The sequence below is a fragment of the Lampetra planeri genome, unplaced genomic scaffold (assembly GCF_965212315.1).
Source record: "Lampetra planeri unplaced genomic scaffold, kcLamPlan1.2.h2 scaffold_934, whole genome shotgun sequence".
NCBI lineage: Eukaryota > Metazoa > Chordata > Hyperoartia > Petromyzontiformes > Petromyzontidae > Lampetra > Lampetra planeri.
Window position 1 is genome coordinate 11,738 of NW_027615756.1, and position 22,615 is coordinate 34,352.

General features: G+C 45.0%; 2 protein-coding genes across 2 annotated transcripts; both read left to right on the forward strand.

Annotated features, from left to right (window-relative positions):
- The first annotated feature begins 291 nt into the window (after positions 1 to 291).
- Positions 292 to 12,579, forward strand: PPP1R14B (protein phosphatase 1 regulatory inhibitor subunit 14B). Its single transcript, XM_078624718.1, has 4 exons — positions 292 to 492; positions 12,238 to 12,321; positions 12,404 to 12,436; positions 12,511 to 12,579. The coding sequence occupies exons 1-4, from the start codon at positions 292 to 294 to the stop codon at positions 12,577 to 12,579; spliced, it is 387 nt and encodes a 128-aa protein (XP_078480844.1).
- A 7,530-nt stretch (positions 12,580 to 20,109) lies between these two features.
- BRMS1 (BRMS1 transcriptional repressor and anoikis regulator) lies at positions 20,110 to 21,788 on the forward strand. The gene is made up of 8 exons (XM_078624719.1): positions 20,110 to 20,317; positions 20,391 to 20,481; positions 20,549 to 20,676; positions 20,774 to 20,853; positions 20,924 to 21,020; positions 21,099 to 21,188; positions 21,520 to 21,584; positions 21,714 to 21,788. Exons 1-8 carry the CDS (start codon positions 20,110 to 20,112, stop codon positions 21,786 to 21,788), a joined length of 834 nt encoding a protein of 277 aa, XP_078480845.1.
- The last annotated feature ends 827 nt before the right edge of the window (positions 21,789 to 22,615 follow it).

Here is a 22,615-nt window from a genome sequence, read left to right on the forward strand (position 1 = left end):
CTTGCGTTTCCGCGTAAACTGACGCTCGGTTGTTGTGTGGAGACCAGCGAACGTCTCTGTGAGCGGCTCTTGACAACAAAAGCACCCAAGTCCGACGCGTTTCAGGGGGATTTTAAGTCACATTCATCTGACGGGATTTTTCACTGTGAAACTCGCTTGTCCGTCAAACCGCTTCGCCTCGTTTTTGTCGCCGTTTCCTTTTCCACACCTCCAGAGAGGAGGGTTTTTTTTTTAAATTCTTATTCTTGTTTTTATTTTACCTCCCCCTCTCTCCACAAGCGAGCGACCACCATGGCTGCGGTAACAAGCCCGGAGACGAGCCCCCAACCCCGGGTATATTTCCAGACGCCGGCCGGCACCACGGAGGAACCCGAGACACCCGTTCGGAAGCAGGGACGTGTTACCGTCAAATACGACCGAAAGGAGCTGAGAAAGAGACTGAACCTGGAGGAGTGGATTATCGACCAGCTAACAGACCTCTACGACTGTGAGGTAAAGACCCAAACAATAACCGGCCCCCGATCGAACGTATCGATGAGACGGCTCCGCTAAGTAACAGGCTGCTAGCCGGCTGCTTATGTGTGTGAGAGCCGAGCAAACTGTTGATAAAGGAACACCAAGGGCCCTTTGCCGGTGCTGTTGGCCTAGTCGGGCTGGTTCTATCGGCTCTAACAACCAGAGGACGAGCTAACAAAATGTGCTTAGATGGATAGTTCCCGTTGACCAGCCTCCACCCACAGGTAGACTATTCTTAGCCTGCTCAGCTTTATAGCCAAATCCTGGGACAGCATCTCTCCTCTGATTGGTCGAGTTGTTGCAGAGTTCACCTGGGCTTTGACTCCATCCGATATTTTGTCCATATTATGTCAATAGATCGGATAAGATACAATTTATAGTCACATAGTACAGGTGTGTCTATGGAGGTTATCAGGCATCCATAAATGTGTCATTCTGGGTTCATTCCATCTGGACCTGTAGTTTGCTTGAAGACGTTTCATCCTCTTTTGTTCTGAATAGGAGTACCAGTGATACTAGTGCTTCCCAGAACTGAAGAAGCTTCTCAGATGAGTAGCTAAACCTCCTCAAAAGACTAGTTACCTAAAAATTAACTCAGCAACATAGTACAGGTTCCAAGGTTCAGTGATACATCATGTGGGGGGTGGGTGGTTGGTGTGGAGGTGTGTTGGGGTGTTCCTGTGCTGTGCACATCAATGGGAACTAACCTCATCATCCCCTCGTTTATGGCCTCACATGGTGGGCCCCGTTGTTAAAACACAACCTGGCAGCAGCTGTGGTGTCGCTGCTGGCGTCAGTAGTGGTAAGCTCATGTCAACTCTACTGAGCTCGCGTTGACCCACATTCTATTCCAAGCGTGAGGAGTACGACTTTACAGGTTGGAAGAATTCTTATTAGGTGAGAGGATCAGGACTGAAAAGATGTTCTCCAACCTCTGTGTCTGGTCTCCATCCACCACTGACGCAGATATCGTCAGATGTTAGAGCGTCGGCTTGTGAAACAGCGGACTTATTGTGTCGATGCTCAGCCATTAACTCATCAGGAAGTCATTTACGCCTTTAGGGCTACCAGACTGTGCACACCGTCGAACGTTTGTGTCACGTCTACAAACATGGACCAGCATGTCTTCAACAGTCCATTCATTTGCTCAACCAGTAGCAGTGTCGCTGGAGAGCTGGAGTCAATCCCATCTGACATTGGGTGAGAAGTGGGGTCACCCTTGACCTGCTGCTGGTCAATTCACATACTCAGTTTTATTTAAATAGCACATTTTGTTTACAGCTATTGCAGCCCAAAGTGGTTCACATGGCAGACGCTCACCATAAAATGCAATAAAAAGATCCATCGAACAATCACGTGAACCAAAGACCAACAGCCTCTCACATTTCTACCTGTGGACAGTATAAAGTGGAATATCCTCTGATAAATTATCACGGTTACTACAGAAATGCCAGTTAATCACCTTAGCTGGCCCAGAGAGGACTGGAAAATATTTGATTGCTTGCCAATCACAGATTAATATGCTGTGTGTTAGAGCCGCCGTCTGAAAAGCGATAGTCCGGTGGAAAATCTCTGCAGTCCAGTCCTGAATCTTTTAATGCCTTCATGCTTTTATTGTGAGCCAGCTTTTCTCAGACAGGATGCTGTTGCTCCTGCCTGAGATGTGTGACCATGTGCTCGGGTCAATTCCCCCACATCTTTCGTCCGCCCCCACATTGCTGCTGCTGATTCTTTTTTTTTTTTTCCTGAAGGTTTGGGTGTGGGGGTGGTTCCTCTACAGTATTAGCCCTCTTTTCATTGTTCTGGTCCAGTCCCTGCTCTGACTGATAGACAACAAAGAGATAGATTTACAGCGGGTTCATGTAGACGGAGAAATATGAAGCACGTGCTCCAGAACGCTGTAACTGGAGAGGTGTTTCAGTGGGTGCTGGGAGAACCCTGTCTGACAAAAGACCAGGAACATGTGCTTCTTTCCTTCCTCAAATCCTTCACTTTCCCTCCTTTTTTTTACCATTTTATTCTTTTTCACCACCCCTTCCTGTGTGTACCCTCAGCTCCACATTTCTGCTATTAATAAAAGCAAGTTTATTCAGCAGGGAACTCATAATGAGCTCCTTCCCCATTCATATAATCCCTTTAAACACACCACCAGCAGTCAGCCAGTCATTTCTGCCAGACAGCTTGTCAGATATTCCTCCAGCCACTTAGTCAGCCGATCAGTCCGAGTGGATCATAGCGAGGAGAACGACTCCATGGCAACAAAGCCTCACAAGTGTTAATGTTGGCTAATCATGCAGTGCCTCCCCCCTCCCTTTTAATAAAAGCAGTAAATTGTTAGTCAGTGCAGCATTGTAACTGGAGGATGTTTTCAATGCTTGAGGTGGAAGTGAAGGATGAAGTCCCAGTTTAGTGATGGTGAAATCATTACAGTCATGAGTAAAGGAAGAAATGTGTTCCGAGTAGCGTTAGATTGTGCCAAAATGTCTTGTGGTTGTTGCTCAAACAGCACGTGGCTGTGGACCGACCACAGTACCGACGTACTACAACAAATATAATATAAAGTTCAAAGCTTATAGATTAAAAAAACCAAACACAATGATGTATTGACGTTGGATAACAGTTCACTCCCGTCCTGTCACGCAGCCAGGCTAACGTTAAGCTATTAAGCTAGCAGCTAACACCGGTAATGTAAGAATACATTACAATGATCTCCCATGGAGACCCATCATCACTGCTCCATTATTTAACCATATCATATCAGGTTTTGCGCTATGTAACCATAGCAACAGCCTGAGAGGACGCTGCAGTCGCTGGTCAGCAGGTTTCAAAACGCCGAGTTTTTTTCTTTGAGTGTAGATGCTTTTTAAATCGTTGCTGTGTTATTATTGAGTCTAACCTCGCTCGGGGGGAAAGGGAAAGTGAGTTTGATGCTCAGAATGATCATATTTCACTTGGGCCTTGTTATTATTTCCTAGCTGGGTTGTTAAATGTTAGTTTGTCAGTAAAGCGGCCTGGTTGGAGCTTTCCAGTAGCTGTTCAGTTTAACTGTAGAGCAAGTGGGCGGACCGGTCCACAAACTGCATGATCCTCCATGACCACGCTGATATATACACACACACACAGACAGGGGATACGAGTGGGAACAGAGGTGCAATTGCTGAGCAGGAATGCAATAAACTGGGGAAGAGAGGGAAAAGAAAACTAGAGGAGGAAAAGAGGGGAAAAAAGTATTGTGAGGGAATAGGGATGCCACAAAGTGGTTTTGTGTCGCTTAGTAGTTCTGCATAAGACAAGTATTTCTGTGACTTATGACCTTCAGGATCATTTCTTGTTGCAAAATTTCCTGCCACACAGTGTGACGTCATTGTTGTGTAGTTTCTCATGCAGCTGTGAGAGCAAAAAAAGCCTGGAAGTGATTAACTCAGAGTCGTCGATTGATTTCAATCGTTTGGAGCCAGTTCTGGGCACACATATGCAACAAGACACAAGAGTCTCCTATGGAGATGATCAGGTCAACTCAGCATGCAGGTGTTGCGTGCCTCAGGGCTCTCAGAATGCAGGTCAACTGTGGGAACAGCTGTAATTTCATATCCTCACCCGCTCTGGATGAAGTCGGCCTCATACATACAGCATGTGACACTGGCTCAGCGCTTACACTTAAAGGTCTGAATACCAATCGGCAGTTCCACTCAAGAGGGTGACTACAAAGACTGGTTGTTACACAGCAGGAGAGAAAGACTCCAGTGTGTCGACACCGCCCCGCCACACACACACACACACACACCACGTTGTGTTAATGGGTTACATGTGTGTCTATGCTGAGCACACAGTTGTGTTTCTGTTTGATTAGACATGAGTCAGCCTGTGCTGCAGCCTGACCCTCTGACTGGTCATGTGAGTGTGTTTTTAACACAGTTTGGGAATGAACCGCTGTGAATGTTGCACATGAAATTGACTAAGCATGTGTGTTTTGGTTGGGTATGATCAGAAGGAAGTAAGGAGTGACTGAAGCAAGAAAGGGATGCATGGAGAGAAGGATGTGAGTCAGAGGAATGTTTCAGCGGAAAAGTCACAGGAAGTGTGTGAGAGACAGTCTGACACACAGGACATTAAACAAATGAACTTACCACTTTCTCCTTTGGACATACGGAGGATTTCTCACAGACTTCACTCCCATTTCAACCTCCTCCAGTAAACTGTAAAAAGTCCACAAGTACACAAGTATCAGCGCTTTCAGATTATAAATAGAAACAATCCATAAGCTGTTTTTACTGTGAGTATTCTTATGACTGAGGTACCCTGCGGGTATGTTTACCACTTATGTTTGCGTGACTTGATGTGACGTCCTGATTCCACTAATTGATCATTGTTGGTGCATGAAGATGCACAGCAACGCACCAGAAAAAAACACATTTAAGACTGAGTTTCACAAATGTTTTGTGGAATGTGTTTTGTTTTGAATTCCAGGTTAAGGTGTGTATGTCAGATTACCCCTGCTGTATGTTGTAGTTTATCTCACTCTCTGTCATCCCGTGTGCATACTAACTGCCTCGCGACTTTCCAGTGTTGGGTTTCACTACTAGCTCGACTTGATGAGCTTGTCTTTCCATCCGGTGTCACTCACCAGCCCCATCAGCCAAGTGTGACTGTTTCGAAAAGTGTTTTCAACAGAACCGTTTAAAACCTTAAAGGCACATAGCGGAGAAAAGTCTAGAGGGGCACAGTTCAATTACAAAACACGGCTGCTTGCAGCAAACCCAACTGCAGGCACCAACATGTTAAACACAGACAATTACAAACACGTTATTCATTTTACCGCTGAACAAAGGGTGTATTGTGTGTACACAACAATTTGGCATCGAAGCCATGTCTTTGCTTTGCTGAAATGTAGTAAGTTCTTATTTATTGCCCCTCGCTTGTTGTTGAAATAGTTCATCTCAAATCAAACCATATTTACGTGGTAGGTACACAATCAGAGCCAGAAATGTTTCTCATTGGGTTACTGGCTCGCTAATGGACCACATTTTTAACTCAGTTGCAGAAATTCTAAAATAAATATAATAGCACCATTGTCAAGTGTTTCACAACTTTTTGCTCTGGTTCAGACACTTTCACCGATACTAATCAGCCAATCTCAGGTTCTCTTCTGGCTCTTTGTTTATTTAACCAAGTATTTGTGGAGATAAAACTGAAGCACATGAGCACAGGACAGGAAGTTGTGGATTGTAGTTCAGAAAATGCTGCTTTGATTGTTACTGTGTGGTCATTTCTTTACCCTAGCTGTTGGTCTTAATGCTTTTAAGAATGAACAACTTCTATTACTTCATAACTCGGAAGGAACAAGGTCATATTCGGACAAACAGGAATGTTGGTTTGCTGATTCACTAGAACCAGCCTCACACATTTTTACCATCTCTGCTACATGATTCAGGACAAGTTATATGTTGCCCACAAGGATGAGAAGAAACATGGTTTGCAGAGATACAGGAATTGAGTAAATAGTTAGAATAAATAATAATGATATTAAAAGTGACTGTTGTTGGCTGCAACCAGTTCAGTACAGTGTCTTAAGAAAACCATTTGCATGTGTATGTTGTACGCTGCTATCAAAAAACCTATTGACTTGAATTTGTTTGGTTGTATCAGGACACTTAAACTCTGTCAAGTAGTTCCAAAGTACAAACTCCACTAATCTGATGATTTGTGGAACCCTTTCACATGTCAGCTCAAAACATGAATCAGTAACTGAACAGGGAGTCAATGTTGAACTCAAAGAATGAATAAACATTCCTGGGCAACGAGGAGAAAAAAAAGATCAGTGGAAAACTTCACTTCTTCTCAAAAGCAGCACAGAAAGATAAAAGAAAGTGATGGGCATGACGTGAACAAAGGATGCTGGGCGGCGTTGGATGTGTCAGTAGTACTTGCCAAGTGTGACATAATGGTAATCTGCTGTAATCCCTATTTGTATGCATTCTTATTTTAATCTGCCTGTAATCTGCTCTTTTTTCCCACTTCTAATGACGCCTCTGGCTCCCTTCTCACCCGCTTTCCATAAACACCTGCCAAGTGCCAAATGCGGGTAGATTTGCCGTTTGGCGAAGTCAATCTCATGAGGGCGATCGATCCCGCTGGCGGGTGAAAAGTCTAGTATGTGATGTGGCGGGGAACATGGGGGTGGGGTGATACAGCATCTGAGCTCTGGTGCTACAGTCCTCCGGGGGGACTGGTTGTGACCCTGCGGAGGGGTCTCCACGGATCGAGGCCCGAGACCAGACATGTCCAATCAACGCACAGAGACAGCTCACACGTTCAGTCGGGTGTTTGAAGCATTCAACCCTTCAGGGAGCAGCGATGACCGTTGGCAGATTTTGGAGGGTGACATTGCGCTTTCTGAATAGATTTTCTAGCCGTGTATACGTGTGTGATTGCCATTATTGTTTGACAATCTGGACATCCTCCTCCTATTTCCCTCTCCCAGTGTATTTCAGTGCTGCAACTGTGCTCTACATTTATACTATTGTTATCTAATTACAGTGCTAGAACCGCTACAACTACTGTGCTCCCATCCTGATTATAGTGATGAATGTTCCGTGTCATCCCAAGAAGATAAACCCGGTGTACTTGGAGCTGCTTTCTCCTGCAGAAACTCTGAAACGTCCCACGCAGCTCTGGGACGCAGTGCCCACATCCATCAGACTCTGGAGGCTCTGGTTCCTTTCACTTGACATGACAGAGCTGTTTGCATCGTATCTGTGCTGATAGCAGGAAGGCTGACACAGTGAAAACACTCAGGGGTCTGTGGACCTAGAACAGTAGCATCACAAAAATACCGTACTGTTGTAGATCTACATGCCAATTCACAGATCCCAACCTCCAACGTTGGCCAGCAGCTCCCCGTAGCGCTGCTTCGTCTCGTTTTGATTGGAGGGGCGGCAGGCGGGTCACTTTGAAGATGATCAGTCATCGTTTTAAAAATGTTTTCAATCGGAGTAGCAAGGCGGAGCCGAAATAACGGACTGTGCTCACTAACTGGAACAACCAGCTGGTCTAGCTGACGCCTCACACTTGACATGACGTGAATGAAAGTGAAGCTAGCGCTACTGAAGCTGCTGATACAATCCAGTGTGCAGCTGAAGATTCCAAAGGAATCCAGTGTGATAACACACGTGGATAAAAGTGTTTATTTGTCGTGTTGTTACACACAGGCTGGTCTAGTTCTGTCGTCGTGCAGCGCTCCTTCTGTTTTCATATCATTCAAAACAGGACATCATTGTCTTCCTGGGAGGAAGTCCATCCAACTGATGGGACGTGCGATAGAGATCATCCTCACACGCAAACACTGAAGCAAAGGTTTCACAGAACGTAGCAGCTGGACCAAGTACTTTGAATTGTATTGATTATAGATCTCACTGTGGTTTATGGTTCATGTGCAAAAAGCCACATTTTCATTAGCAGCAGTAGCCACTTACCCTGATTACACACACACACACTTTGTTTGAACTGCTCGACACACACACACACACACAGTCTCTCAAACACATCGCGCAGTTATCAGCTTGGCCTCCACCCCCCCACTATCTCTGAGTATTGCTGGCACAGGAAGTTCTTTGGTGTTTTAACCTCTTCAATGCCAGAGTAGTGTTTGCGGGGTCAGAGCTGCTGTGTGTGCGCGTGTGTGTGTGTGTGTGTGTGTTATTGCAAAGCCCACACATTCCTGATAAGCAATGCCAGAGATACGAGAGAGATACAAAGCGGCAGGTGATGACGGACACAATGCAGACGTGATCCCGTCACCCCCGGTAACCTCTCTGTCCTGTCCCACTGTTTAACATCTGCCTCATGGTCACATGGCTGCCTTGTGTGAACCCATCCACATGATAGCGAAGGCAGAAAGACACGTTCACAGTGATAGTCAGTTGCTTGGAGAATATTTGGATGATTTGTTTGAACATTCATCTTTTCCTTCAGTTCATTTAATCTCTTTTGCATTTGAGCCACCAGCCTGTGTGTGTACATCATGTCACTTGTCTGAGCCGTTTATTTATTATGCAAATCTTAATATCACTCTGCCGCCGTGAGCGTCTGTAGTGTAGACCTTTCAGAATGTGACTGGTTTTCTCTCTTTCTAACTTTCTAACTAGCTCCACTGGCTGAGCTTGGACCGTTTGGACGATTACCCAAAGCACCTTGCTCCTTCCTCATCGTCACCACAGGAGTTTGGACATTTGAGTTTTCATCTGAAGTAGACGCTTCAAATATTTATTATGATGTGATGGATTCAGAGAGTCAGAACACACACACTCTGAAGAGAATGGCGTCATTGTTTGGTGCCACGCGGCTGCACTTTTCCTTCTTCTTCTTCCATCCTGTCTGCTCCCGCCACCACTTCCTGTCTGGAACTTCCTTCTTGCTCTCCCTTCATCCCATGCAGCCAAAACATCTCTTGCGTCCCGTGCAGCGGAGCCGCCATCCCGGCGTCTATTTTTACCCGTGTTTTTGTTAGCGAGGCTGGAGGAAAGCAAAAGTGCCTGTTTCTCGTCCGTGTTGAACCTGGTTGACCTGCAGTGTTTCTGTTTACAGTTTGATTACATTACAGCTCTCTGGCTCTGAGCTCCCCCCCCCCACACACACACAGTTTGCACAGCTCCGATGAATCATGCGGTGTGTTATCACTGGAAGACATGCTGTGTAATCCTTGTTGGTGGCCAATATGACCTACTTACACTTGTACAGTGAAGCACGAAGCTCCGCTCACTGATCAGGTGTCCTCTGGAACGCGACCGTCCATCTGTCCCCTTGTAGCAGCATCATATGTGTCTGAAACAAAGCAGGTTTGATGAGGTTTTATTGAAACCAGCTAATCAGTTTGCTTCTATTTCGATTCCCTTATTGATCCCTGCTCGTTTTTTCTATGTTCACACATTTGTTTTTTTTGCCAATAGTACAACTAACAACTGGTTCCTGTACACACTGAAGGTACAAATACAACGTGGAGTCACTCAGTGATATTCACTAGACATTTAAGCATTTGATCAGATTGGTTTGAATGGAGGAGATGGTACAGCTGTGACTAAATATTTGCTTTGTATGTTAGGTTCTAATGTGTGAATTACTCTGTATTGGCAAATATATACAGTATGTAGGTAGCATACATGAAGGATACACTGTGACCCTGTGTGACTTGAGCTACGTAAAAGGAAAATAAAATAAAACACAATCAACAACACCGTGAAACATAGTGGATGATCGAGTTGTGTATTTGTTGTATTAATGTATTTGTTACATCTTCAGTCACATCTTTATGTCACCATGACATGAGTTTGAACAGCTCTACAGCAGACGTCAGCACTGATCGCAGGCATTGATCAGCTCAGAGGGTCTAGTCAGACACAACCTGGACCTGGTTCTCCCATCCCTACAATCAGTCCAGTTGACAGATGACCAGGTCGTGTACTGAACTCGTCCCTGAACCTCTCCGCAGAGACACAGTCAGAACCTGAGAGGAGCCTTTTGTTCTAGTCTTAGAACTTGTGAGTGCTTGTTGTGTTTCCCCCTGTGAGCGGTTGGTGTCTGGCTCTGGATGCGCCTGCAGCTGCCGCTCAGCCCCCTGCGAGCGAGAGCAGCACTCGGACCTGCACGCACACACACACACACACACATACACACACACACAGGAGCCACACAAAAAGTGCGCTGATGCTGTCACATCTCATTGTGCTCTGCCTCCAGACAGACGGCGCGTCTGTCCCGGCCTCGGCGCTGCGCTGTGTGAATCATATTTGCAAGCTTGTCAGAAAGAGTATAATTGAATTTTTTGAGACGTGGAGGTAAGGTTAGTTTGTCAGAGCGTTTGTCGCTCAGACGCCGGTGCCTTCGGTGGAGGTTGAAGGTACCAACAGGAGCTGCTGTTCACATCTTCAGCAAACGTCCCTCAGACGTTTTGCTCCGTATTGGTGCTGATGTGTTCAGGCTCTGGGTGATTTTGTGTGAAAATTCAAGGTCATCTCGGTGACCTTTCCTCCTCACTCTGCCAGTGGGGTTGAACCTTTCTCTTCTCGCTCAGCGTCTTGTTAATCTGATGTGCAGCATGTGACGCACGCCGTCGCTCCGTCTTCACATCAGCGGTTACTAATCAGCGCCGACGCTGAGGAGTCGCCAGCGAGCAGCTGATCTTTCGTTCTTCGGCCTCAGACAGAAGATGCTTTTAGATGAGCGCTCAGGAGTTGTGATGTCACGTTACTTGCGGCTTTATTGACAAACCTGGTGTGTGTGTGTGCGTGTGTGTGCGCATGTGTGCAGCCAACCAACCCCCTCCAGACTCCAGGCTGGTCCTCAAAGTCAGTGTGGAGGATTGTTTATGGAATCCTCCCTCCTGATTCCTCGTTTTTCTTTGTGTCTCCTCTCTAAAGTCTGTCTTCCGGCCTTTTCCAACATCCCTCCCCCTCTCCCTCTCTCTCTTTCTCCCGCCCCCACCTCATCCTCTCCTGGGCTGCTTCAGTCTTCTCGATATGCTACTTGACCTCTTACCTTCCTTCCTCTTGGCAATTTCACACCCTCAAATCAATTTCAAGTCAGCTGTAGTAAACATGTATCACACATCCTGTCCAACAGCAACGATGGAACCTGGAGTGTGTTTCAACACAAACAGTTTTACTCTGCATGTGCTCATCAGAACTCATTCACATCAGACTAAACTCTGCACACGAACCCGATAATGAGACAGAAGTAACATTTCACTCATCTTTCTTTGTGTAGTAGCACATGGAGCCCACATGTTCACGCGTGCATGTGTGAGATTTAATTTTGCTGCAAGATTACCTGGGTTTGTGTGTATGTGTGTGTGTGTGTGTGTGTGTGTGTGTTCCTGAGCTCACATCCAGGATGTGTGACAGTACGTTGACACATTTTGTCCGCCTTGCAGCTTACACTGTGACTGTACGTCTGCGGAAAGTCTTGTCTGTTCACCTCAGGCTCTATCTCACACACACAGATCGTCCCGCTCAGACGTAAATCCATACCACCCTCACAGACACACACACACACACACACACACCATGCGGCTCAGACTTATTAATGCACATTTCATAATTCTTTAATCCATGTGTGGTGCAGGAAGTGTGTGTGTTGCGAAGAGTTACACACTCACTCACACAGACATGCCACACACACACTCACTGTGTGTGTGTGTGTGTGTGTGTGTGTGTGTGTATGTGCCGGGGTAGGGGGCCTGCGGGCAGGTGCAAAGACAGCTGGTGTGGGCAGCTCCAACCGAGGGGGAAGTGGAGAGCGAGGGAGGGATTCCTGGAGAATGACACAAATGTCGGGGAGCAATTGAACTGCAAAAGAGGGGAAAAAAGTGTGTGTGTGTGTGTGTGTGTGTTGTTGAGAGGGGGAAGAACCGATCAGAGGGGAGAAATGTGGTGAAACTGCTTAAAGCGTTAAACACCAAAGTAGTCTTTCTGTCTGTGTGTGTGTGTGTCATCTTTGTGCAAGATGTGAGCGCATGGAAAGACGGCACCCTCTAGTGATCAGAGGTGGATGTGTGCAGAGTGAAATCTATTTCCAGACGATCACTTAACATGAACACAAGGCGCTAAGAAAAGACAGAGTGATGCGTTCTTTCCATGTATGTGTGTCTGTGTGTGTGTGTGTGTGTGTGTGTGTGTGTGTGTTATGAAATGGTATCAGACATGCCTCCTTTGTTGCTGTCTGTTGAAGGAGGAGGCCATTCCAGAGCTGGAGATCGACGTGGACGAACTGCTGGACATGCCCAGTGACGTGGAGCGGGGCGCCAGGGTGAAGGTACCATACACACACACACACACACACTCTAACAGGACGGAATCAAACCACTGATTCACCACATCTTTAACTGTCTCTGCAGGACCTGCTGGTTGACTGTTTTAAGCCCACTGAGGTAAGAAGAAGTCCTCCTCCCTCGTTCTTGTCGAACATTGGTTTCTCTGAACCCTCCTCATGTTCTCTGCTCAGGACTTCATCTCAGAGCTGCTGGACAAGATCCGAGGGATGCAGAAGCTGTCCACACCTCAGAAGAAATGATGGCGTCCCTCGTCGACCTCAGCCCTCGCCTCGTCTTCCTGCCACTCCCTCGCTTTTGCTTTTTATACCACTTCTCTTCCTTTTGAATTTTTTTTTTTTCCCACAAACACTGAACCTCTTCCTGCTCTGTTCTTTCTCTCATGTCTGGACTGTGACTGGATCTCTGTTTTTGGACCTTCGTCCCCACCAGGTGGTTCATCAGTCTTCAGCTCTCCTCCTGTCTTCTTCACCCTGTCCATCTGGCCAAAATCAGTCCCAGGGAGCAGGAACGGCCTCGACCAGCCTGTGGGTGGAGTTAAAGGGATGATGAAGCAGCCAATCAGCTCGAAGCGTCGCTTACCAATGAGATTTGTTACTCATCAGGGGTTTCAACTTGTAAATGATCCAGATAGAATTTTTTGCTATTTTCTGGTTCATTTTGAGGATGTGAGGTGTTTTTTAGTCGCTTATTTTTTTAATTGAATACAATTTGAGGGGATTAGTACCATCTTTGTCTCCTGTTTATCTCTTACTGTGGTGCATTTAAAGACTGTTTTTGTGTGTCGGAAATTCCTGCACTATGTCATTTCGGGAAGAAAATTTGAAACCTCTGACCACAAAGAAAAGTGTACGGTGTATTTCTAGTGCAGCATAATTGTCTGCAGAGGAAAATGTGATTCCTGGAAATAGTGAATGAAAAAAAAAAAAAAAGCTTGGCTGAGGCGTCATACAACCACACAGCTGATCTTCCTGCAAGTAGAAGTAGGTTCTCTGAAGTCAGATTAAGTCTCGGTGTGATCTCTCTCCTCTAATGTGTCGTGCGGTCGTAACGAGAAGCTCATTAGCTGCTGTCCAGGCTGCACATTCATCTGTGATGCTACCTGTGTATGTTGCTACATAATGTACAGCAACATTCATGATCGTGTCATTTCTGGCCTGTATATTCTGCTGTTCTGTACGCGATGTTTGAGTAGGACTGGTTCCTGTTTAGGTAATTTTAATATTTTATTTTTTTTCCTCGATGCATTTTGTCTCACACACAATCTGACAAAGCTGCCTTGTTTTTTCTTCTTCTTCTTCTTCTTCTGTTTCCTCATTCTGTCTCTTTCACCCCATCCATTCCCCTCTTTTCCACTCCACCACATTCTTTTGTGTTCAGATCAGAGTGGTCACATGTCCTCGGAAACTCTGTAAATGTCTTTAGGGCTCTGGGGTGGGTGTAGAGACAATGTGGCGTCCTTCGTTTGTCAAAAGACCCGCCGAGGTGGGTGGGAGGGATGAAGGGAGAGAGGCTGTTTTCAAATACAAGCCGCCTAAATGCATCCTCCATTCTTTTCTTTCTCTCACCACCACGCTTTGGGCGGAGGAAGCAGAAACACATTTGCTGCCTCTTGCACAGATGTTCACTCTAGTGTCATCTCTCTCACATACACACACACACACACACACACGCGCCAGGTGCTGGGATAGAACACGAGGCTGCCACAAACCCTGCGTGTTTGTCCACTGCAGCTGTCAGTCATCTCCAAGAATAAGCCATCTGTTTCAATCCTGAGCCAATCAGATCAGAGGTGGCAGCCTATCAGCCAATAGAGGGAGCTGCAACATTTGTGAACACCTGCGGTGACAGCAGACCTTTGCTGGCTGTTTCTTTCTGTCTATACACACACACGTGCATGCACACAATCGTCATTCCTCCCTGGCGCCTCCTCTCCTCTCATCCGTTTCCATCCATCCTCTTTCCCCCCTCTGTCCTTTCTTCACTCTCCTTTTCTTCAAAAACAGATGTTGCCTTAGGTATTATTTATGTTACACAAACCAAATAAACGGAAGACATTTGTTTGAAAAGGGTCACACAGTTAAAAATGTGTTACCGAGCAGAACTGCAGCATGTGGAGAACACTGTCGCTCCTTTTTTTTTAAAAAAACAAAAATGAGATTCTGTTGTTTTGGGGTTTTTTAGGAGTGTTTAATATCTTAGGCCTTGATACAGTGATTCTGTTTAGATAAACAATGTTCTTTACATTTACCATTTGAATACTGGTCTGTTTTTATTGTGATCATGATACTTCTCAGTCCCAGGCCTTGAATTCAACCTGTAGAACAAAAACAAAATCCATTCAGATACATTTGGTGCGATTGTTTGTTGCCTTCCTTGTGAGGTTTTCCAGATCAGCGCTGTTTGCATCTGCAGGGAGCATTTTTGGATTGGTGGGATTATACCTGGCATAACGCTGAATTTGAGTGGATTTTTCCTTTTTTTTCTTTTTTAAATCCAAGTTTGGATTGTACCTTCTTAGACTGTTATGAGAAGTCTGTTTTTTTACTGTTGGGGACAACTGAAAAAAAAAATTCTATCTATATACTGATTGTCATGAAAGCTAAAAACAAGAGCTAAACCTCACAGATTGGAGAAGTGGTGGTGTTTTTTTGGCTAAAGGATAAAATCAAACCTACAAACCAATGTAGCAATAGCAACAACAGGTCTTGTTTTGGCCCAATTTTGTTACACTTTTATGCAACTTTAATAAAAACGTGAAATGGACAACTGGTCTCTCCTTTTATTGTGAAGTTCTGTGGCCCCCTTGTGGATGTTGTGTATCCTCATCCTCTGAATTAAATGAAATCAAAGCCACCAAGGACATATTTTTTGTGTCAAACCAACAGAAAAGTCAAAGATAGCTTATCTGACATAAGTAAATACAATAATTCATCAATGCAATGTAAAAGCATTAAACTGACATTTCTTACGTTGAGAATACAATCAAACATGTTCAGTGAGAACTATGTACAATGATAGAATAAATCAATTCAAAAAAACTCATGTCGCTGGTCGTTGACACTCAGTGATAATGTGGGTTCATTAGTAGGTCATGACCTCACGAGGCACACTCAGCCTATTGTTGTGGGTCAAAAGGTCATGGCGTCAATGTCAGTGTCCCATCCATCACATTTGGACAGGGGGAGTCTCATTGGAGTTTTTCTCCTTCAGCCATTGATGCTCCTTCAAATGAGTCAATGTGGCGCGGTCCATCGGGTTTTCAGTCAGGCACATCAAAAGGAAGTTCTTACAGTCTGACGAGACATTGTAGAGATGAGCAAAGATTAGGACGGAAGGACAAGGAAGGAGACATGTTGCACCATATTGTGACCAGCAGCATTGTGTTACCAGCAGACACATGGGGGTTGGACCGAACCTCCCGCTGGAGGACCTCTGGGATGAAGAGCTCCGGTTCAGCATGGAGAAGCTCAAACATCATGACCCCCAGCTGCCACACAGTCGTTGGACCGGCACTGTACCTCCCGGAACTGTGAACTTCTGGAGGTGCAAACATCATTGTTCCTAAACAGAGAGAGAGAGAAGCACAGAGTGAGCAGGACCTTCACAGGACGAAGGAAAGGGAAAGAGGCAGGAGTTCTTACCTGTGTAGGAATGGAAAAGACTGCCAGCGTCCAGGCAGCCACATCCAAAATCTATCACCCGCACTCTTGGGACATAATCGTCGGTCTCAATGAGGATGTTCTCCAGTTTTAAATCCCGGTGGAAGACGTTCACATCCTGGAATTTAACCGCAGCGTCCACTAGTTGCCGCATGATGTTCTGAGATAAAGAGAAATGTAAGGGTTGTATTCAGTTGTGATGTAAAATCCTATGTGGAGTCTGTACCTTTGCCCCGTCCTCTGACAACGGGTAGTCTCTGTCTTCGAGGTACTCGAAAAAGCTCCTTTGAGGGGACCGGTCTCTCGGTGACGATGACCACCCTCGTCGCCCAGGTCGTACCAGTTGGTGAGAGAGACGACCGCGTTTTCCTCCCAGGGCGCTTTCGATACCTCCTGCACGCAGCATCAGCAGGACCTCCAAAGGAACATCGTGGGGTTGCCCCCGGATGAGCTAGACAGAAAACAAAGCAGACGTTGTTTCACGTTTCATATTTTGGAATTGAGCCGATCAGTAACTGGAATGAGGATAACTCTGCAGAGGTTTCAGGAGTGTCAGGATTAACATCCTGCTTTCTTACCATTTCAATGGTCTGGCTCTTCCTCTTTGGGATGTATTTGATGGCCACCTAAAGGACAGGACAGAACACTTTAACATGGGAGCGGATGCATGGGGACATGTGTTCTGTGACATTTAGGTGCTCACTGGTAGATTGTCCGATTTTCGGAATCCAGCATAGACCGTACCGAAGCCTCCTTCCCCGAGCTGCTCCTGCTGCTGGTAGCGAGCGTTTAACTGTTCTTTGCACACAAGCAAACGCACACAGATTTAGCTACAGTCATGACAAATGGAAGAGTTGAGTATGATGATTGAACCAAGTGTGCAACAACTCATGAACATACTGGATTACAGATTTTACTTTAATACTATTTTAATACATTGCCTGTGAAGTTTTACACTTTATATTTTTTTTACCTTCATAATTTTACACAATTGCTACTTTTCTGAACAAATTTCTGATCCATTCGTGCACTATTGACTATTTGACTGGCATGACTGGCGGACGGTAACATCAGTAATATTTCATCTATTTTTGTTTGGTAAAAGACGTCATTTTTTTCGAATACTACATTTTCCATCCCTCATGTAAAATACTGAAATGACAGCAGGCACTGATCAACACCAGGACAATCCTTATCTCATCAGCCTACCTCTGCTTTTTGTGAAGGAGCAACAGACGCATTTCATTGTCTGACTGGTGGAAGGAGCTTCGTCGATGGGTCGGTTGGCGTCTACGCTTTGGGCTGTGTCTGGGAGGTCCAGGTGACCTGCTTCTTGTGTTGGTTCCTGGAATGATACAAAAACAACAGTTAACGTGTGCTGTTGTGATTGGAGATCGTGCTTCTTGACCAAATTTGATCTCTGCTGAAAGTTGGATATGGGTCACGCTCATGGGGAATAAGAATGGTGGCGAATGGGAGCGGTGAGATAAGAGTTTTCGCTACTGTCGTTTTCTGTTGCAACTGAACCAAAGTTAGAGTTAAACTGTAACAACATAACTAGCTACAACCCACAGCTCCTCCTGGACTGACGCATCCATCTGATGACGACCTGCAGAGGTCAACGCTGAGTATTTGTGCATTTTGTTTGATTATGAGCGAATCATATTCTTCAGATATCGATGTCAATAATAAAAAGAGAATAAAAAGATTTGAACAATTCATATGCATGAATCATTGACAATACGTCACAAGATGATGCCATTTTGGTTTGGTTTAAATTATTCGAATTTTATTGAAAATTATATTTATTCAAAATGTATAAATGGGATCAAATGGACTTAAAACACAAAACAAGCATCTTTTCCTAGCATCTTTTACGTAGCGACAGCTACGTAGCTAGTTAACGAATTAGCTCGCAGGTACGGTTGGAAACAAGATGGCCGCTAACGGTCACGGTGAATTGAGTGTTCGCTGGCGGTTCTTGAGTTGAACCTTAATTTTAAATAAAACCGGATTTATACCAAGATAACAGCGTGGTGGTACTAAGAGAGGGGGGTAATCGTGTCTATGAGACAAAATATAAGAACTAGACGGAAAATGACTGCGATCATGCATCGCGTGTAAAAGATTCGTGACATTAACAGGATCTGTGTAAATGTAACAGTATTTATACTCTAGTAAATCAGGTATTCAACACCACATTCATTATTGTGTACTGTGTGTGTGTCAGTTACAGACAACGTGAGTCAATGAGCAGATACCTACACAAGCATAAAACCACAATAAGTGTAAAATAAAATAATAAACTTGCCTGAATCGCTGTCTGACGCGGCAGGTTGGACTTTGAGTTGCTGCTAGGGAGCAGACATGGATTAATGGTAAAATTATTGCAATATATCAGTTTTCTGACGCAAACGACTCGAAGTTTCCTTCCGATGTGTCAAACCCCGGCACACAGCGGACGTATACGCTCCCGCTGCCTAACCGCCGTATGTTGTTTCCATGGTGATCAGGTCGGACCGTTATTACGTATAAAAGCTTTCTTCACAGCTAGCTAGGAATGTTTGAATCGGTTCGTCTTTGAAATACTCGATTAGAAAAATATGGTTCAGCAGGAAGGAGCGAGTAATAATTGAGGACAAGGATCCATCTACATTCTATATGGTGAACAATGAGGGTAATTTGAACTTCACATGTATATTCACGCAAATGGATATCAAATCATTCAGAATTTCGGGATTTACTTTTAGTTTGGACTTTAGGTCTTAGACACACACGTTCTTGAGAGTCTGTCATCAAATAACAGAAACCGTGTTGGATGTTTGTGATGCTGTTGTTTTTCGTCTCCAATCATTTGGATGAAACTCATCTGAGTTCAGGGACAAAGCCGTTGAGAGACAAACTAGTTGGAGATGCTAATTGCCCCAGGAGCACCCGATCGAAACCGAACTTTTAGTGCCGATCAGTACGGTCCGCTAGCTTGGATCACTGGCGCGTTCCAGACAAGGTTCAGGGCACACTTCTCCCTGTGACCCGGCCGGCCGGCCGGCCCGCCAACGTCGTGACGTCAGCAGCGCGTAGCAAATATGGCTTCTTACAGTTTCAGCCAAACTGTAAATCCACTGAGAACCATCTCAACTGAAGCGTGTGAGTATCTCAAACACCAGTTAGTTCGACGCTGGGCGGCTCTGTAGACTCTGCTAAGCGGAAACGGTTTGTCCCTTTGAACATTTTAACGTGAAGCTTCAACCAGCGGCGACAAGACGCCTTTTAGCTAACGGCCATCTATCTATCTGTGCTAATAATGTTACAGCATCGTGCGTCATCTGACGTGTAAATGCCGCCATGAGTTTGTTTTAATAAATGAATACGAGTGAGGGAAAAAAAAAGTTAAATCCGTCTCGTTGCGAAGATAAAGTTTTATTATTTGTGGTGAGAGATTGTCAAGAAACTGACCTTTCATTCTGGGAATGTAGTCTGATACAACCGTCTGGGTAAAAATAATAGAACACCTGGGGAAATCTCAGATAGAGATCCCCGTCTCGCCAAGACCATACCTACTCGGTGACCAAACACAAATAAAGGGACTGCCAAAACAGGATTTGGCAGTTATAAAGTTAGGGATGGCAGCAGCCCGAAATATACTCATGTTATGGAAAAGTACATCCCCACCGGACTATAAAACATGGATTTAAACTATGACAGATGCTGGCAAAAGACAGTAATGATGGGAGGAAGAGAGTTGGCTATTGGACTGTTTCTTTACTAGGGGTTTGTAAGAACAACATAACATGAATTGAACTGGTATTGGTATAGATGTGAATAAATTCACATTTCTGTTAGGTTCTAACTTGAGTGTGTGATTTACTGTGTATCAGCACGTATATGTGGGAGCCAGACGCCAGGGACACACTGTGACCCCACCCAATGGAGCATTTTTAAAGTTTAAAGTGGCAAATAAAGTAAATGTGGAGAGAAAAAAGTAATACATACACTATATGAATCAAGTCCTTAATGATATGACATCATAACTGTATTAAAATCCTGAAACAGCGTACCACTTCCACATTGAAGAGGAGGACTGAAAAGTCTGTCAGTCTGCAGCCAGCTATGCCAGCTCAGCCTCCTGTGACAGAGCCGGAGGAGGAAATGGAAGCCCAAGGAGAGTCACGTCTCCCTGGGGTCAACGGGGAAATGGAGGAACCGAGAGGGAAAGAGAGTGAGGGAGGAGGAGAAGGGGAGACGGGGGAGACCATGGACGAAAGTATTGAGGAGAGTGACTCTGAGGGGAGCGAAGAGGAGGAAGAGGAGAGCTCAGGTAAAATATGAATGGTGGATTGTGTAATTATAAGTAAAGAACGACTGAAAGAGGTTTTTCTTTGTCTCTGCAGAGATGGACGATGAGGACTGTGAGCGCAGGAGAGGAGAATGTCTGGATGAGATGCTGGATCTAGAAAAACAATTTCACGAGCTGAAAGAGAAGTGAGTTGAAGCAGGTGCCTGAAGGAGAAGGAGGAAAGGAAGGTTGATTTCATCCATGTGATTGCAGGTTGTTTCGAGAGCGGCTGAACCAGGTGAAGGTGAAGCTGGATGAGGTGCTCACTGGAAAAGCTGGCGAGTACAGAGAACCGCTGGCTGTGCTTCAGAGCAACATGCAGCTCCAAACACAAGTGGCTGGTGAGGAGAAACGTCTACAGACATCGCTTCTACAATATGTTAGGCTCTGTTTTCTAGGCTAGTTTCTAAAAACTTGTCATTCTTCACGCGTTGGCAGGCGTGTACAAAGAGCTGTGTCTGCAGGTGATCCAGCACAAGTACGAGTGTGAGCTCCAAGGAGCGAGGCAGCACCTGGAGGTAAGAAACACACACTTTACAAGCTGTGGACTCGGTGACACTTCAACCCACAGAGAAAACTTTGTCGCAGAGTGAACGCTCGTTGCTTTTGGATGCCATGAGGACGGAACTGCTGGAGAAGATCAGGAGGCTGGAGGAGGACAGACAGAATGTGGACTTCACCTCAGGTACTCACACACTGCAACGACAGACAGTCCTGCGTATCTGTTGGAGTACTTCATACACGGGAGTTTATTTTCTGACAGAGTGGAGTGACGAGATGAGGAGCAAGAAATGTAAAAGAAAGAACCTGTTTGGTCAATCAGAGCGGAAAAAGAAAGTAGCTCTGGTTTCAGGTGAGATCATCAGTTTCTTCAATCGTCTCTCTTATACCTATTTACAGTTTTTGTTTTTTTTATGAAGTAAAACACAGAAACAGCATTACACCTTAGTATATACTGTGTACCACACACTAAATGGGAGCACAGTGTTCACAGTACGCCTGCACACTACAAAGTGAATTTGAGCCAAATCAGTACATACTGCATACTACAAACTGAATTTGGGGCAAATCAGTACATATTGTTAGTATCGTATGTGCTTTTGAAGAACCAAGTCATTTAATACAACTTTGCATGAGTTTCTGTTAGATTAGCATTAGCTAACAGATCCTCCTCTTCTGTGCAGGACCATTCATCGTCTACATGCTGAGAGAAATTGACATTCTGGAGGACTGGTCCGCTATCAAGAAGGTGGCATTTCAACACTCGCACAGCTCATATGTTTCATTTTAAATTGTTTACATCAGTGAGACTGACGGAGCCCTGAGTTACAAACGGTTCCAATCTGCTGTCTGCTCATCTCGTTAACGTGTGTTTCAGGCGAAAGCAGCGCTGTCGCCGCTCAAAAAGAAAGTTGAACGTAGGTCATCTCCACTCCAGCACCTCCCACAGTGAAGACGCATCTGTAACCCGGCGTCTCTTCATGTTTCAGAGCGGTGATGAAAGGAGCGTCTTACTGAAGATTGTCAAGAAACCAAACCCACATTCCCTGACAGTCGGACCCTGACCGCTTCTATCTCAACTGTAGCTTTGTTGATTTGTTTGTTCATGACTTGACACCTGTGTATTTATAAAATGATTTATAATACTGATTAAAGTTTTAATCTTTTACGACAAACTCTTCAGTTTTGTGAGATCCCCCCCCCCCCTCAGCAGGACGTGATAGACACAAACCTCCAACTCAAGTAAGTTTGCTAATTCATCCATGAAGCATTTCAGTGGGAGCTTAAACTGACTTGAAAATGAAATGATTTTTTTTTCTTGTTCTATTTCTTATGTTGTTTCTTTTGCACATTCAGACAGCAAGAAGGTTATGGAGCATCTGGGACCTACACATACATGCTACTACAGAGTAAGCTATACCATCTCCAGTTCATGTCCTTGTTCTTACAAGCCCCTGGTAACAAGCCATGGCAACATGTTGGGAAATATGCACGCTATGTTTGAGAATAGTTGCTATCAGACATTTACATGTTTGCATGGTAGGAAAAGCAAACGCAGGAGACAAAGCAGTATTTTTGAAGTGTTTATTTGGGAGAGATTTAGAACTTCATGACATCTGTGATTCACTTTTCTTTATTCAGTCTCTTTTCCATCTCTCCAGGGTTCCAGTGAATCTTTAGGAGCCACTCAAGCCACTTCTCCTCCCTCCTCTTCCTCTCCCTCCTTTCCTCACAGGTGCTTGCTGAGTTTGCGCGCCTGCCTCTCTCTGGCTTCGAAGG

What these genes read in the sequence shown, in the direction of transcription:
- PPP1R14B (XM_078624718.1), top strand. Translation starts at nt 292, where the DNA reads ATGGCTGCGGTAACAAGCCCGGAGACGAGCCCCCAACCCCGGGTATAT. An exon ending in AGCGGGGCGCCAGGGTGAAG is followed by an intron (nt 12,322 to 12,403) that starts GTACCATACACA and finishes CTGTCTCTGCAG; the next exon opens with GACCTGCTGGTTGACTGTTT. An exon ending in ACTGTTTTAAGCCCACTGAG is followed by an intron (nt 12,437 to 12,510) that starts GTAAGAAGAAGT and finishes TTCTCTGCTCAG; the next exon opens with GACTTCATCTCAGAGCTGCT.
- BRMS1 (XM_078624719.1), top strand. Translation starts at nt 20,110, where the DNA reads ATGCCAGCTCAGCCTCCTGTGACAGAGCCGGAGGAGGAAATGGAAGCC. An exon ending in GGAGGAAGAGGAGAGCTCAG is followed by an intron (nt 20,318 to 20,390) that starts GTAAAATATGAA and finishes TTGTCTCTGCAG; the next exon opens with AGATGGACGATGAGGACTGT. An exon ending in GAATGTGGACTTCACCTCAG is followed by an intron (nt 21,021 to 21,098) that starts GTACTCACACAC and finishes ATTTTCTGACAG; the next exon opens with AGTGGAGTGACGAGATGAGG.